The sequence below is a fragment of the Erythrolamprus reginae genome, unplaced genomic scaffold, assembly GCF_031021105.1.
Source record: "Erythrolamprus reginae isolate rEryReg1 unplaced genomic scaffold, rEryReg1.hap1 H_17, whole genome shotgun sequence".
NCBI lineage: Eukaryota > Metazoa > Chordata > Lepidosauria > Squamata > Dipsadidae > Erythrolamprus > Erythrolamprus reginae.
In genome coordinates this window covers 497,222-513,074 of record NW_027248470.1, presented here as the reverse complement: position 1 = coordinate 513,074, position 15,853 = coordinate 497,222, and the positions used below count along the sequence as shown (strand labels likewise).

Sequence of the window (15,853 nt, the reverse complement as noted above, 5' to 3'; positions counted from 1 at the left end):
TTCAAATATTCTCATTGAATATTTCATTTGCATCACTATTCCATTTGCACAACAGCATGTGAAATTGACTGTCAGTCAGTGTTGCTTCCTAAGTGGACAGTTTGATTTCACAGAAGTTTGATTTACTTGGAGTTATATTGTGTTTTTTCAGTGTTCCCTTTATTTATTTTTTGAGCAGTGTATATCAAGAATTGGCCTAAAAACGCAAGTTCCAGGTGTATTTATAAATGAAGAGGCCACAGCCCTTGCAATCTCCAGAACATTTAAAATTTAATAGTTTTTAAATAAATTTTAAAAGTTCTGGAAATCGCAATGGCTGTTACGTCTTCATTTATATATAAAGGCCACCCACATTGCTTGAGCGATTCTCAGTGGCTGCCAAAGCAGAGCCAAAGAAGGCTGGTTATAAAGTTGGTAAAAGTCTGTCACCAGAAATATGTTACTCCCCCGCTTCAATATATAACAGCCAAGATACAAAGGAAAATAGAATGGGGGAGAAACAGGAAAGCCAGTGAATTTCGGTGACCAGCTGGAATATTCAACTATGAAAAACCTCTGGAGAAGGAAGTAGCTGGTCTCAACTAAACTGATGCAATAACAAAAGATAGCCTCGATTGAGCCAAAATCAAGTCTTGGTCACATCCATATCTCTGGCAAAAGTATGGAAGTTCTGTGCCACTTTCTGCCAGGATACAATTTTGACTTTCTAATTTAGCCTACGAATCTGGGAATTCTTGCTGTTGTTAAATGCAGATACTAACATTAGGTTTTGCTAATTTTCTGAGACTGTCCAAAGTCCTATAAGTGTAGCTAAAAAGAGTAAACCTTCACACTAGTCCAGATGTTCCTGTCATCAGCTGAACTAATTGGAGAAAAGTAAAGAGATGAGTGTTAAAACGATCTAAATCAGATTGTAAAAAGAACATTCAAACCATCTGGAAAGCAGTTTAACAAAAGAAAAGAATCTTACACCAGTTTGGTTTTATTTCTGAAATCTGAACTGCGAAAAGCAAGAATCTAGAAGGCCAACCTATTTCCCCAAGGCAGAATTGCATTATTCTTTCCTGTTATTATTGATGGCCTCATTGATACACGAAGAGGAAAATCCAAGGAATACAAACACCTTTCAGAGAGAAACACACACACACCTAAACTCATAATATCAGCTCAGTGAGTATATTCAACTAGGCACATACCATTTGCTCACTGATTGCTCACAACCAGTCCTTGCATTTACAACCAGTGTAGCATTCTGTTGGTCAGGTGATCAAAATTCAGGTGCATGGGTTAACTGGTTTATAATAATAATAATTTAATAATAATTTATTAGATTTATATGCCGCCCCTCTCCGAAGACTTGGGGCGGCTCACAACAATGATAAAAACAATATTATAGTGACACAAATCTAATATTAAAAGAAATACAGTGATCCCTCGAGTTTCGCGATCTCGAGTATTGCGAAACGCTATATCGCGAGTTTTCAACCCGGAAGTAAACTCCACCATCTGCGCATGCGTGCCCTTCCACGCATGCGTAGATGGTGGAGTTTCCCCGCCGGGCAGAGGCTTCCCTGGGTCTTCCCCCTCTTGCCCCGGTAAGACAGCGGCGGCGCGAGCAACGGGGCGGGCAGCACGCGCGCGGGAAACCCCTGCTCCGCTTCCCAGCTGGGAAGCGGCCCCAGCAACAGCGTGGGTGGGCGGGCGGCGCGCGCGCGCGCTTTGGGACACCCCCAGCTCCGCTTCTCAGCTGGGAAGCGGAGCTGGCAATGGCGGGCGGTGCGCGCGCGTGCGGGGATACCCCAGCTCTGCTTCCCAGCTGAGAAGCGGAGCTGGGGTGTCCGCAAGCGCGCGCGCGCTTCGGGACACCCCCAGCTCCGCTTCTCAGCTGGGAAGCGGAGCTGGCAATGGCGGGCGGTGCGCGCGCGTGCGGGGATACCCCAGCTCTGCTTCCCAGCTGAGAAGCGGAGCTGGGGTGTCCGCAAGCGCCCCAGCTGGGAAGCGGAGCTGGCAACGGCGGGCGAAGGGCGGGCGGCGGTGGAAGTAAAAACATCTGCGCATGCGCAGATGGTGTTTTTACTTCCGCATCGCTACTTCGCGAAAAATCGATCATCGCGAGGGGTCCTGGAACGGAACCCTCGCGATGATCGAGGGATCACTGTAACTAGAATAGAATAGAATAGAATAGAATAGAATTTTTATTGGCCAAGTGTGATTGGACACACAAGGAATTTGTCTTGGTGCATATGCTCTCAACGTACATAAAATAAAATACAGTATACATTTGTCAAGAATCATGTGGTACAACACTTAATGATTGTCATAGGGGTCAAATAAGCAATGAAGAAGCAATATTAATAAAAATCTTAGGATATAAGCAACAAGTTACAGTCATACAGTCAACATGGAAGGAAATGGGTGATAGGAATGATGAGAAAAACTAGTAGAATAGAAGTGCAGATTTAGTAGAAAGTCTGACAGTGTTGAGGGAATTATTTGTTTAGTAGAGTGATGGCGTTCGGGAAAAAACTGTTCTTGTGTCTAGTTGTCTTGGTGTGCAGTGCTCTGTAGCGACGTTTTGAGGGTAGGAGTTGAAACAATTTGTGTCCAGGATGTGAGGGGTCAGTAAATATTTTACCCGCCCTCTTTTTGACTCGTGCAGTATACAGGTCCTCAATGGAAGGCAGATTGGCAGCAATTGTTTTTTCTGCAATTCTGATTATCCTCTGAAGTCTGTGTCGGTCCTGTTGGGTTGCAGCACCAAACCCTATCATATTAAAACCAGACAACACATACATACCAAACATAAAATATAAAGAGCCTGGGGAAAAGGTGTCTCAAATCCCCCATGCCTGGCGGTATAGGTGAGTCTTGAGTAGTTTACGAAAGACAGGGAGGGTGGGGGCAGTTCTAATCTCTGGGGGGAGTTGATTCCAGAGGGCCGGGGCCGCCACAGAGAAGGCTCTTCCTCTGGGGCCCGCCAGACGACATTGTTTAGTCGACGGGACCTGGAGAAGGCCAACTCTGTGGGACCTTACCGGTCGCTGGGATTCGTGCGGTAGCCAGCGGTTCCAGAGGTACTCTGGTCCAATGCCATGTAGGGCTTTAAAGGTCATAACCAACACTTTGAATTGTGACCGAAAATTGATCGGCAGCCAATGCAGGCCATGGAGTGTTGTAGATATGTGGGCGAATCTGGGAATCCCCACGATGGCTCTTGCGGCCGCGTTCTGCACGATCTGAAGTTTCCAAACACTTTTCAAAGGTAGCTCCATGTAGAGAGCGTTGCAATAATCGAACCTCGAGGTGATGAGGGCATGAGTGACTGTGAGCAGTGACTCCCGGTCCAAATAGGGCTGCAACTGGTGCACCAGGCGAACCTGGGCAAACGCCCCCCTCGCCACAGCCGAAAGATGCTTCTCTAATGTGAGCTGTGGATTGAGGAGGACGCCCAAGTTGCGGACCCTCTCTGAGGGGGTCAATAATTCCCCCCCCCCAGGGTTATGGATGGACAGATGGAATTGTCCCACAGCCACTCCGTCTTGTCTGGGTTGAGTTTGAGTTTGTTGATACCCATCCAGGCCTCAACAGCCTCCAGGCACCGGCACATCACTCCCACTCCTTCGTTGACTGGACATGGGGTGGAGATGTACAGCTGGGTATCATTATATTTACAACAGTAGCTGTATCCCCCAAGTCATGTGTGACATTCAACATGTGTGGATTCTCTTAACAATCGCATGAGTCACAACAGTGGCAAAAAAGGTGGTGAGATCGGACGTGACTCGCTTAACAACCGCTTTGCTTAGCAACAGAAATCCCTGTCCCAATTGTGACCGTGAATCACGAACGATCGATATTTCTTATATCTTTTCCAAGACTAATACTTGGGTGTCCCTTTTTCAGTACAGCTACTCGGTTCCCCAACTAGAATTCAGCGTGGTCATTTTCGTCCAGCGGAAACGGCATCGTGTGGACAGCATTGAAAATCTCCATGGTAACGGGGAAAGGGCTATCATGGCTTTCACAACAGCAACATTGGAGCAGCTTATAGACAAAAAAAGTCTTTGTTTTATGAAATAAGAGAAATAAGATAAGAGAGTTGTTTTATGAAATATTTTATGAAAGAAGGTCGTTTTCTTTCTTTTTAAAAAATAAGTTTTTATTCACAAATAGAAAAACAATACAATTCAAAAAGAATAGGAAACGATCATTACAAACATGTAATTAAGAGAAAGAAAAGAAAGGGTAGGGAGAGAATAAAAAAAGGAAAAACCTAGCAAAAGAGAAGAAAAAGAAACAAGAAAGATGGACATAGAGAGAAAAAGAGAGAAAAGAAAATAGAAGAGAAAGAAAAAAAAATAGAAAAAGAGAGGAAAATAGTTACATAGTACATCATTTCTATTTTGTTCTCATTCCTGGTGAATCAAAAAGCAAACTCTATATATCTCCTTATTGCTTTATCTAATCCATATTTCAATTGTTTACATTTTTATTGTTATTTATAGTTATCAATTATAATTGATAAAGTAAGTAATATAATTGGTAATTGAAAGAAGGTAGTTTTCTAGTCATATCTTGATTTGCCTCGATGGAACTCTCTTGAGGGTGAGTAAATCTTCTTCTGCAGTGAACTAGGAGCCCGTGGGGTTGTTGAAGAGGACATTTGGGCAGAACATGGCGCTTATCAAGGCCGGGTGGAGAAGTAGGGGAAGGCAGGCAGAAAGGGAAAGAAAGTAAGTAATTAAGAAAGACAGACAGACAGACAGAAAGAAAGAAAGAACCAACCTCCAAGGTCTTTTCCAACTCTGTTATTCTGAGAAAGAAAGAGAGAGAGGAAGGAAGGAAAGAAAAAGAAGGAAAGAAAGATAGAAAGAACCTCCAAGGTCTCTTCCAACTCTGTTATTTTGAGAAAGAGAGAGAGAGAGGAAGGAAGGAAGAAGGAGAAAGAAAGAAAGACTCACTAGGAGTTTTGGGTGGAGAAGAATACAAGGCACAGTTCATAAAACAGGATATGAAATTGCAGTTTCCACCACCCTGAAGCCAGGAAGGCAGGCAGGCAGGCAGGCAGGAAGGAAGGAAGGCAAGCAGAGGGAGGAAAGGAAGGAAGGAACGGAGGGAAAGAAGGCAGAGGGAGGAAAGGAAGGAAGGAACGGAGGGAAAGAAGGCAGAGGGAGGGAGGGAGGAATTAATAGGAAAGGAAGGAAGGCAGAGGGAGGGAGAGAGAGGAAACAGCTTGTTAAATCTCTTCCGTTTCTTGTGTCACTTGGTTTCTGCATCCAAAGAATTGCTGCATAGACCTTACTAATGCCCATCTCAATGTGCCTCTTTCTCTTCAGTGACCTTATACAACTGCTCGGTGGGACACTTGGACTGCAGCCGCTGCCAAACCGCCGATGCCAAGTATAGCTGTGTGTGGTGTGGAGGGGAGCAGCCGAGCTGCCTATTCCGAGACTCCTGCAAAGAAGAGGTCGCAGACACATGCCCGGCCCCATTGATCCATGCAGTGAGTAGCTGTCCAGCGTGATGGAAGCCAGATGTTTGGGGAAGAAACCCACAGGAATCCGGAATGCTTGCAAATGGCCCAAGGAGGCCCGGACTGGTGAAGATAATGGTTGTTACCAAGGCAGCTAGTTTTTGACGTAGCAACTCGAGAGCTTCTTGTCCCAGGAAGCAGCAGCTTCCTTTGGAGAAAGAATAGTAGACGTTTCCATTTGTTGCATTGATTTTGCACCTGCCTAAAGTTCCGAAATGCCTTCATTATAGAAGCAGCTTGTAACACAGTGGTACCTCTACCTACGAACGCCTCTACTTACGAACTTTTCTAGATAAAAACTGGGCGTTCAAGATTTTTTTGCCTCTTCTCAAGAACCATTTTCCACCTACAAACCCGAGCCTCCGAAACTGTAACCGGAAAAGGCAGGAGAAGCCTCCGTGGGGCTTCTCTAGGAATCTCCTGGGAGGAAACAGGGCTGGAAAAGACAGGGAGAAGCCTCTGTGGGGCCTCTCTAGGAATCTCCTGGGAGGAAACAGGGCTGGAAAAGGCAGGGAGAAGCCTCCGTGGGGCTTCTCTAGGAATCTCCTGGGAGGAAACAGGGCTGGAAAAGGCAGGGAGAAGCCTCCGTGGGGCTTCTCTAGGAATCTCCTGGGAGGAAACAGGGCTGGAAAAGACAGGGAGAAGCCTCTGTGGGGCCTCTCTAGGAATCTCCTGGGAGGAAACAGGGCTGGAAAAGGCAGGGAGAAGCCTCCGTGGGGCTTCTCTAGGAATCTCCTGGGAGGAAACAGGGCTGGAAAAGGCAGGGAGAAGCCTCCGTGGGGCCTCTCTAGGAATCTCCTGGGAGGAAACAGGGCTGGAAAAGGCAGGAGAAGCCTCCGTGGGGCTTCTCTAGGAATCTCCTGGGAGGAAACAGGGCTGGAAAAGGCAGGGAGAAGCCTCCGTGGGGCTTCTCTAGGAATCTCCTGGGAGGAAACAGGGCTGGAAAAGATAGGGAGAAGCCTCTGTGGGGCTTCTCTAGGAATCTCCTGGGAGGAAACAGGGCTGGAAAAGGCAGGGAGAAGCCTCCGTGGGGCTTCTCTAGGAATCTCCTGGGAGGAAACAGGGCTGGAAAAGACAGGGAGAAGCCTCTGTGGGGCCTCTCTAGGAATCTCCTGGGAGGAAACAGGGCTGGAAAAGGCAGGGAGAAGCCTCCGTGGGGCTTCTCTAGGAATCTCCTGGGAGGAAACAGGGCTGGAAAAGGCAGGGAGAAGCCTCCGTGGGGCTTCTCTAGGAATCTCCTGGGAGGAAACAGGGCTGGAAAAGACAGGGAGAAGCCTCTGTGGGGCCTCTCTAGGAATCTCCTGGGGGGAAACAGGGCTGGAAAAGACAGGGAGAAGCCTCTGTGGGGCCTCTCTAGGAATCTCCTGGGAGGAAACAGGGCTGGAAAAGGCAGGGAGAAGCCTCCGTGGGGCTTCTCTAGGAATCTCCTGGGAGGAAACAGGGCTGGAAAAGACAGGGAGAAGCCTCTGTGGGGCCTCTCTAGGAATCTCCTGGGAGGAAACAGGGCTGGAAAAGGCAGGGAGAAGCCTCCGTGGGGCTTCTCTAGGAATCTCCTGGGAGGAAACAGGGCTGGAAAAGGCAGGGAGAAGCCTCCGTGGGGCTTCTCTAGGAATCTCCTGGGAGGAAACAGGGCCGGAAAAGACAGGGAGAAGCCTCTGTGGGGCCTCTCTAGGAATCTCCTGGGAGGAAACGGGCGGAAAAGGCAGGGAGAAGCCTCCGTGGGGCCTCACTAGGAATCTCCTGGGAGGAAACGGCCGGAAAAGGCGGGGAGAAACCTCCGTGGGACTTCTCTAGGAATCTCCTGGGAGGAAACAGGGCTGGAAAAGGCAGGGAGAAGCCTCTGGGGGGCCTCACTAGGAATCTCCTGGGAGGAAACAGGGCCGCAAAAGGCAGGGAGAAGCCTCCGTGGGGCTTCTCTAGGAATCTCCTGGGAGAAAACAGGGCCGGAAAAGGCAGGGAGAAGCCTCCGTGGGGCTTCTCTAGGAATCTCCTGGGAGGAAACAGGGCCGGAAAAGGCAGGGAGAAGCCTCCGTGGGGCTTCTCTAGGAATCTCCTGGGAGGAAACAGGGCCGGAAAAGATAGGGAGAAGCCTCTGTGGGGCCTCTCTAGGAATCTCCTGGGAGGAAACAGGGCCGGAAAAGGCAGGGAGAAGCCTCCGTGGGGCCTCACTAGGAATCTCCTGGGAGGAAACAGGGCCGGAAAAGGCAGGGAGAAGCCTCCGTGGGGCCTCACTAGGAATCTCCTGGGAGGAAACAGGGCCGGAAAAGGCGGGGAGTAGCCTCCGTGGGACTTCTCTAGGAATCTCCTGGGAGGAAACAGGGCTGGAAAAGACAGGGAGAAGCCTCTGGGGGGCCTCACTAGGAATCTCCTGGGAGGAAACAGGGCCGCAAAAGGCAGGGAGAAGCCTCCGTGGGGCTTCTCTAGGAATCTCCTGGGAGGAAACAGGGCCGGAAAAGGCAGGGAGAAGCCTCCGTGGGGCTTCTCTAGGAATCTCCTGGGAGGAAACAGGGCCGGAAAAGGCAGGGAGAAGCCTCCGTGGGGCTTCTCTAGGAATCTCCTGGGAGGAAACAGGGCCGGAAAAGGCAGGGAGAAGCCTCCGTGGGGCTTCTCTAGGAATCTCCTGGGAGGAAACAGGGCCGGAAAAGACAGGGAGAAGCCTCCGTGGGGCCTCTCTAGGAATCTCCTGGGAGGAAACAGGGCTGGAAAAGGCAGGGAGAAGCCTCTGGGGGGCCTCACTAGGAATCTCCTGGGAGGAAACAGGGCCGCAAAAGGCAGAGAGAAGCCTCCGTGGGGCTTCTCTAGGAATCTCCTGGGAGGAAACAGGGCCTCCACCCTCCCTGTGGTTTCCGCAATCGCACACATTATTTGCTTTTACATTGATTCCTATGGGAAAAATTGCTTCTTCTTACAAACTTTGCTACTTAAGAACCTGGTCACGGAACAAATTAAGTTCGGAAGTAGAAGTACCACTGTACATTGAAATTATATTGCAATATAAAATAACGAACACGGCAGTAGTATGATTTGAAGACGGGAAGTTTAAAAGACAGGCCTCTGGTTTTGCTTCATTTCAGATGGAGCGGCAGGCTCTTAGGGGTGTGCAGGTGGAAAGGAAAACCTGGTTCTGAGAGAAAGCAAAGTATGTTGGCTTTGATCTGCCTACAGATTGCAGGCTGGAAGCATTTGCAGCTCTTGCATTTGATTATACAGTCGTTAGGCTATATAGAGTGCTGGTGAGACCCCATTTGGAATACTGTGTTCGGTTCTGGAGACCTCACCTACAAAAAGATATTGACAAAATTGAACGGGTCCAAAGACGGGCTACAAGAATGGCGGAAGGTCTTAAGCATAAAACGTATCAGGAAAGACTTCATGAACTCAATCTGTATAGTCTGGAGGACAGAAGGAAAAGGGGGGACATGATCGAAACATTTAAATATGTTAAAGGGTTAAATAAGGTCCAGGAGGGAAGTGTTTTTAATAGGAAAGTGAACACAAGAACAAGGGGACACAATCTGAAGTTAGTTGGGAAAAAGATCAAAAGCAACATGAGAAAATATTATTTCACTGAAAGAGTAGTACAGTAATCCCTCACCTATCGCGGGAGTTACGTTTATCCTCCTTCCCACCAGCTCTGGATGCCTGGAGGCGAGCAACGGCCGGCTAACCTTTCCCCCCCACTACTACTTACTCTGTTCTTTGCAGCAGTTCGGCCCAATGTTGTGTTTTTTGCCTTGCCCCAGCTGTAAAGTCCCTGGTGAGCTGCCCCGGCTGTTTCTTTTTTTCTCTCTCTCTCTTCCGCCCTCGAGCACTTCCTCTTCCGCCCTCGAGCACAGTCTGGAAATCCCCGCCGCGTCGCGTTCCTTTCTTTTTTTTCCTTTCGGCACTGGTGAGGGGGATTGAACGAGGGGACGGGCCTCCGCCGGAGCCCAGTCTGGAAATCCCCGCCGCGTCGCGTTCCTTTCTTTTTTTTCCTTTTGGCACTGGCGAGGGGGATTGAACGAGGGGACGGGCCTCCGCCGGAGCTCAGTCCCCGCCCCGCTCATCGTTTGGGAGTCCCGCTGGGGGATTCTAGCGCTTGTTTGTGTGGTAAAATCATTCAAATGAAGCTGACTTCAAAACCCGCGATGAAGTGAAGCCGCGACAGGTGAAGCGCGATATAGCGAGGGACTACTGTAGATCCTTGGAACAAACTTCCAGCAGACGTGGTTGGTAAATCCACAGTAACTGAATTGAAACATGCCTGGGATAAACATATATCCATCCTAAGATAAAATACAGAAAATAGTATAAGGGCAGACTAGATGGACCATGAGGTCTTTTTCTGCCGTCAGACTTCCATGTTTCTATGTTTGTAGGCCATTAAGATGAAATGGAGCCATAAGTCTCTATCTGAAGGATAGTATAACAAGATAATTTTTGTATTCTAAAAATGGAGCAGTGTGTGTTTGTGTGTGTAATTCATGAGCCTTGCTTTTCTCTGAAAAATACATAAAATGTATATCGGGACCGAGTCTTATTTATATGAGCCATCTCGATAAGTGTCTGTAAGACAACCGAGCAGAGAATAATGTTCAGAGCTGCCCCTTGATGTTTACAAGCTTTTTCACCAGATATTGACCTTGACAGGCAAAATCAATATTAAACTGAAATTTAAAGAAAGGCTTCACTGAGGAAGGAGATGGAGAAAGAGATGGGATGATAATGAACAGAGAGGACAAGCAGGAGAGAATTATCCCAGAAAATAACATATGACGAAAAGAAGAAAAGGCGATTTAAAAACAAGAGACAGGCAACAGCAACGAAAACAAACGGGAGGATATGAAAAGATGAAAAAGATGATAAAGCAAAAGGCAGAGGACCAGAGAACATTAAGCAGATATGTCTAAAGGCCTTGATAAGATCAGAAGAAAACCAACAGTGAACAAAACACAAAGCAACGGAGATTTTTATTGTGCCTTCAAAAGATAAACAGATTAATATGTATGCAGATGGCTTTCTGTTTAAACGCTTCGGAGATAAGCATAGAAATGATTAAAATACGACTGATAAATTTGCGAAACCTTAAAAAAAAGAACAAATAGCACACATGCTTTAAAAAGGGATGGAACAAAACTGATCCTTTTAAAACACGTAGGGATGATTAGGGATATTTCAGGAGAAGTGCTCCTTCAGTAGTAAGTAAGTAGTAAGTCTGCGCCCACTATAAAGGAGACTGGCTTGTGAGCCCACGGGGAGGGGCGGCATTATTATTATTATTATTATTATTATTATTATTATTATTATTATATTTATTTATTTATTTTTTTATTTATTTGATTGATTGATTGATATGCCGCCCCTCTCCAAAGACTCGGGGCGGCTCACAACAATAGTAAAAACAATGTCAAAGAACAAATCTAATGTTAAAAAGAAACACATATAAAACCCCTCATTTAAAACCAAACAACACATACATACCAATCATAAAATATAAAAGCCTAGGGAGGTGTCTCCGTTCCCCCATGCATATAAGTCCAATTAATAATTTATTTTAATTATTGATTCGATTTTTATGCCGCCCTTCTCCTTAGACTCAGGGCGGCTTACAACATAGTAGCAATAGCACTCTTTTTAACAGAGCCAGCCTGTTGCCCCCACAATCTGGGTCCTCATTTTACTCACCTCGGAAGGACGGAAGGCTGAGTCAACCTTGAGCCGGTGATGAGATTTGAACCGCTGACCTACAGATCTACAGCTTCAGTGGCCTGCAGTACAGCACTCTACCTGCTGTGCCACCCCTAAATTTCTACAAGGGGAGAGTTTGCAAGTCACGGTGCAAGCCGAAACACCTGCTCAGGCACAAAGAATCCATGGTGACAACATGGACTCCTCTCCATTCATCAAAGGAAGCCGCCCTGTCTAATGTCAAACTCAATTTGATTGAGGGCTGCATCAAGGCTTTGGCTGAGCTTGGGGGCCTGGTGGGCGTGGCTGACTGGGTGGGCGTGGCTAGCTTGATGCCACTCCCCAAATTCCTGGCATGTTTCTCTTTGCCTTGGGTAGACCACATTGCTGGCTAGATCTGGCCAACAGGCCTTGAGTCTGACAACCCTGGTCTAGACCATGACTTCCAGGTTGTCATCCATCAGAATTTGGCAACAATGTGGAGGTACAAGAACAAAAAAATGAATGCTGAGTATAGTTATCCTTCATTCCATGAGTTTAAAATTTAGGATGCAATGAGCAACCTCTGCTGCTACCTAGGATTGAACTCTCAACCTTCTGAGTGGAAGGCAAGCGTCTTCACCACTGAGCCAGTTCCCAGTTTGCCTTGCATCTTGTTTAATTCTTCCACCAATATTATGTCTGTTCCATCAGCAAGGAATTACAAAGATTGAAGACTGAAGATCATTATTGATCTAGTGGTGTGGTGCATTAGATAAGCTGCCATGCTGACCAATTTAGTGTAGTTTTCAAATAATCAGATAATATATCTCAGCTGCAAATTGATTTTAAGTGTTTTTGATTGTCCTTTATTGTTTTAAAATGTTTCTTACTGTTTTAACTGAAATTGAATAAATAAAATTAAAATAAGGAAAATATTCCTGCACTGGTTGTTGATTGGTTTCCGGACACAATTCAAAGTGTTGGTGATGATCTATAAAGCCTTATGGCATCGGATCAGATTACTTATGGGATCGTCTTTTGCCACATAAATCCCTGTGGCCGGTTAGGTCCCACAGAGTTGGCCTTCTCCAGGTCCTGTCGACTAAACAATGTCATTTGGCGGGGCCTAGGGGAAGAGCCTTCTCTACAGTGGCCCCGACCCTCTGTAATCAGCTCCCCCAGAAATTCGTACTGACCCCACCCTCCTCGCCTTCCAAAAGAGCCTCAAGACCCATCTATGTCTCCAGGCCTGAGTCAATTAGACCTTGCCCCTCTGACCAATAAATGTAATGTATGGTGTGATTGGACTGTATGATTGTGTACTACATTAGGGTTTTTAATTGTTTTTTAAATTATTAGATTTGTGCTACATGTTTATGTCTGTATCTACTCTGTGAGCCCCCTCGAGTCTTTGGAGAGGGATGGCATACAAATCTAATTAATTAATAAATAATAATAATAATAATAATAATAATAATAATAATAATAATTCCTGTGGTCATCAGGTGTACCCCCTAACTGGTCTGGTTGAAGGTGGCACCAGAATCACCATCACGGGTTCGAACCTTGGGCAGAAGCATCAAGACATTGCCGAGTCTGTCACAGTGGCAGGAATCCCATGTGAAGTTGATGCTCTGGTGTATGAAATCTCCAGCAGGTAAGTGCACGGCCAAATGGCTCACAGCAATAAATATGGCTCCGTTCTATGGTGTAGCTGGTAGTGGGTGAACATTTCTGCCCTTCTCCCTTTAAGCAGATGGTGGTCTTTCCATCAGCAGCAGCTCCATCTTACTTTTCACGAGCTGCTTCTGTCCAACTGGTGAAGGTGGGGGAGGCTTTTCATGGGTTAACCAGAATTTATAGAATAAGCTTTACTGGCAGGAATAAAACTACAGGAGGATCTGGCAGTGGCGGGCTGAAATTTAAAGCTCTGGTAGATTGGTATGAATTTAAGACATGTGCTCACAAAAAGCGGCAGGTCCAACCAAATCAAGCAAATCAAAGTTACATCCTCCTCCAATTTTTTTTTAAAAAATACCAGTTGCTATATCTGACACCTTCCCTTCATTCCCATTTTAAAAGGTACTGGGAATTGCAAAGCAACGGAGGTAGGGCAGCTGGAGTTTCTTTGTCTCAAGTCTAAGAGACATGTTCAGAAGCCATGGATGGAAATTAATCAAGAAGAGAAACAATTTGGAATTAAGGAGAAATATCCTGACAGTTAGAACAATTAATCCGTGGAACAGCTCGCCTCCAGAAGTTGTAAATGCTCCAACCCTGGAAGTTTCTAAGAAGATGTTGGATGACCATCTGTCTGAAATAGTGTAGGGTTTCCTGCCTAAGCAGGGGGTTGGACTAGAAGACCTCCAAGGTCCCTTCCAACTCTGTTATTCTGTTATATCCATAAAAGCAGGAGAAAGGAAACCTTTGTTTGCTCTGATTGGGGTGGTTAACCTGTAGTTATCCAGCTATTGGCAATTGTAATTATTTGCAGCAATAAAGAATTGGACTCCAGTAGCAACTCCATCAGTGTTTCTCAACATTAGCAATTTTAGGATGGGTGGACTTCAACTCCCAGGATTCCCCCGCTAGCATAGAGTTGAACTTGAAGTCTGCCAGAGACAGGGGTGTCAAACTCGCAGCCTGCGGGCCGGATGGATCATGTGCTGGTCCCACCCCCTTCCGGTTTAATGAAGAAGTCCCGATACGTCATGTGACGACGACGTGAGTTTGACACCCCCTGATCTAGAAAAATAAAGACCTAAATGGCCGTGTACCCTGATTTTGGATATTTTAGCTCTTGAAACTGCAAGCTTCAGTTTTGTAATGAAACCCACCTGCAATGGGAGAATTGTCTTCAATAAATAGGACCCTACTTTGCAGACGGATGTGTCTGACAAAGCTGTGCTTTGAGAGATCCTGTAAATAATTGAAATATTAGGGCAGTGTTTCCCATCCTTGGCAACTTGAAGATATTTGGACTTCAACTCCCAGAATTCCCCAGCCAGCATTCGCATCAGCATCACCTCCCAGCATCCCCAGCCAGCATTTGGACTTCAACTCCCAGAATTCCCCAGCCAGCATTCGCTGGCTGGGTAATTCTGGGAGTTGAAGTCCAGATATCTTCAAGTTCCCAAGGTTGGGAAACACTGTCTTAGGGAACCCGGAAGCAAATCCCATGATTGAACAACAGATTTTTCACATGAAAAATGGGTGAGAAAAGGCAGGATCAAGGAGCCTGAAAGGTACCCAGAATCCATCCCATCTTTTTTTTTGGCTGTGAATTTGGTCATCACAAAAAAATACACATGTGGCTCACGCAGTCACCTGCATTTGGCCAAAAAATTTATTCGCCAAGCTGCTCTCGGCTCGAGGAAAGCGATCCAGGTCTCAGGCCATGGAGGGAAGACATTGGCTCAACAGGATAAGTCTCCAGGTGGGTGACGTCTCCTCCCCCACCAGGCCAAGAGCTAAAAGTGCCCCCCCCTCTCATTAACTCAGGTTTAGAGCAGCCCATGTGGTGCACCTTGGTGGGGGATTCTTCTCCATCCTCTCTTCTGCCCTTGTCCTGCAGTATCGTATGCACCACGGGCAGAAGTGGCACAGAGAGGTCTGGGCATGTGGTCGTGGAAGTCCCTGGAGGTGGACAAGGCATCTCTGCTCATGTATTCACCTATCAGGTAAAATAAGTCTATAGCTCAAAAGGAGGGGGTAAGGGGGCTTCTAGGAAAAAGCAGAAGTCCCTCCCCTTATAATTGAAGCTCTAAAGCAGTGGTGGCGAACCTATGGCACGGGTGCCACAGGTGGCACATAGAGCCATATCCGCTGGCACGCGAGCCGTTGCCCTAGCTCAGCTCCAATTTGCACGTGTGTGCTGGCCAGCTGATTTAGGGCTTGCACAGAGGCTCTGGGAGGGCGTTTTTGGCTTCCAAAGAGCCTCAGAGGGGATGCGGGAGGGTATTTTTTAAAATTATTATTTTATTAAAATATACAGTGATACCTTGTCTTACACACTTAATTGGTTCCGGGACGAGGTTCTTAAGGTGAAAAGTTTGTAAGACGAAACAATGTTTCCCATGGGAATCAATGGAAAAGCGATTAATGCGTGCAAGCCCAAAATTCACCCCTTTTGCCAGCCGAAGCACCCGTTTTTGCACTGGTGGGATTCCCCTGAGGCTCCCCTCCATGGGAAACCCCACCTCCGGACTTCCGTGTTTTTGCGCTGGTGGGATTCCCCTGAGGCTCCCCTCCATGGGAAACCCCACCTCCGGACTTCTGTGTTTTTGCGCTGGTGGGATTCCCCTGAGGCTCCCCTCCATGGGAAACCCCACCTCCGGACTTCTGTGTTTTTGCGCTGGTGGGATTCCCCTGAGGCTCCCCTCCATGGGAAACCCCACCTCCAGACTTCTGTGTTTTTGCACTGGTGGGATTCCCCTGAGGCTCCCCTCCATGGGAAACCCCACCTCCAGACTTCTGTGTTTTTGCACTGGTGGGATTCCCCTGAGGCTCCCCTCCATGGGAAACCCCACCTCCGGACTTCTGTGTTTTTGCGCTGGTGGGATTCCCCTGAGGCTCCCCTCCATGGGAAACCCCACCTCCGGACTGACGTTGCCAGCGAAGTGCCCATTTTTGCGCTGCTGGGATTCTCCTGCTGGGATTCCCCTGCAGCAT

General features: G+C 47.2%; 1 protein-coding gene across 1 annotated transcript in view; it reads left to right on the top strand.

Annotated features, from left to right (window-relative positions):
- The window catches only part of LOC139155362 (plexin-B1-like), a 229,951-nt gene that overhangs the window by 147,893 nt on the left and 66,205 nt on the right, over positions 1–15,853 (top strand). Inside the window, exons 14-17 of the mRNA XM_070730495.1 lie at positions 3,904–3,994; positions 5,337–5,503; positions 12,688–12,839; positions 14,757–14,862. Coding sequence (XP_070586596.1) covers positions 3,904–3,994; positions 5,337–5,503; positions 12,688–12,839; positions 14,757–14,862 — 516 coding nt within the window. The remainder of the gene's footprint in view (positions 1–3,903; positions 3,995–5,336; positions 5,504–12,687; positions 12,840–14,756; positions 14,863–15,853) is intronic.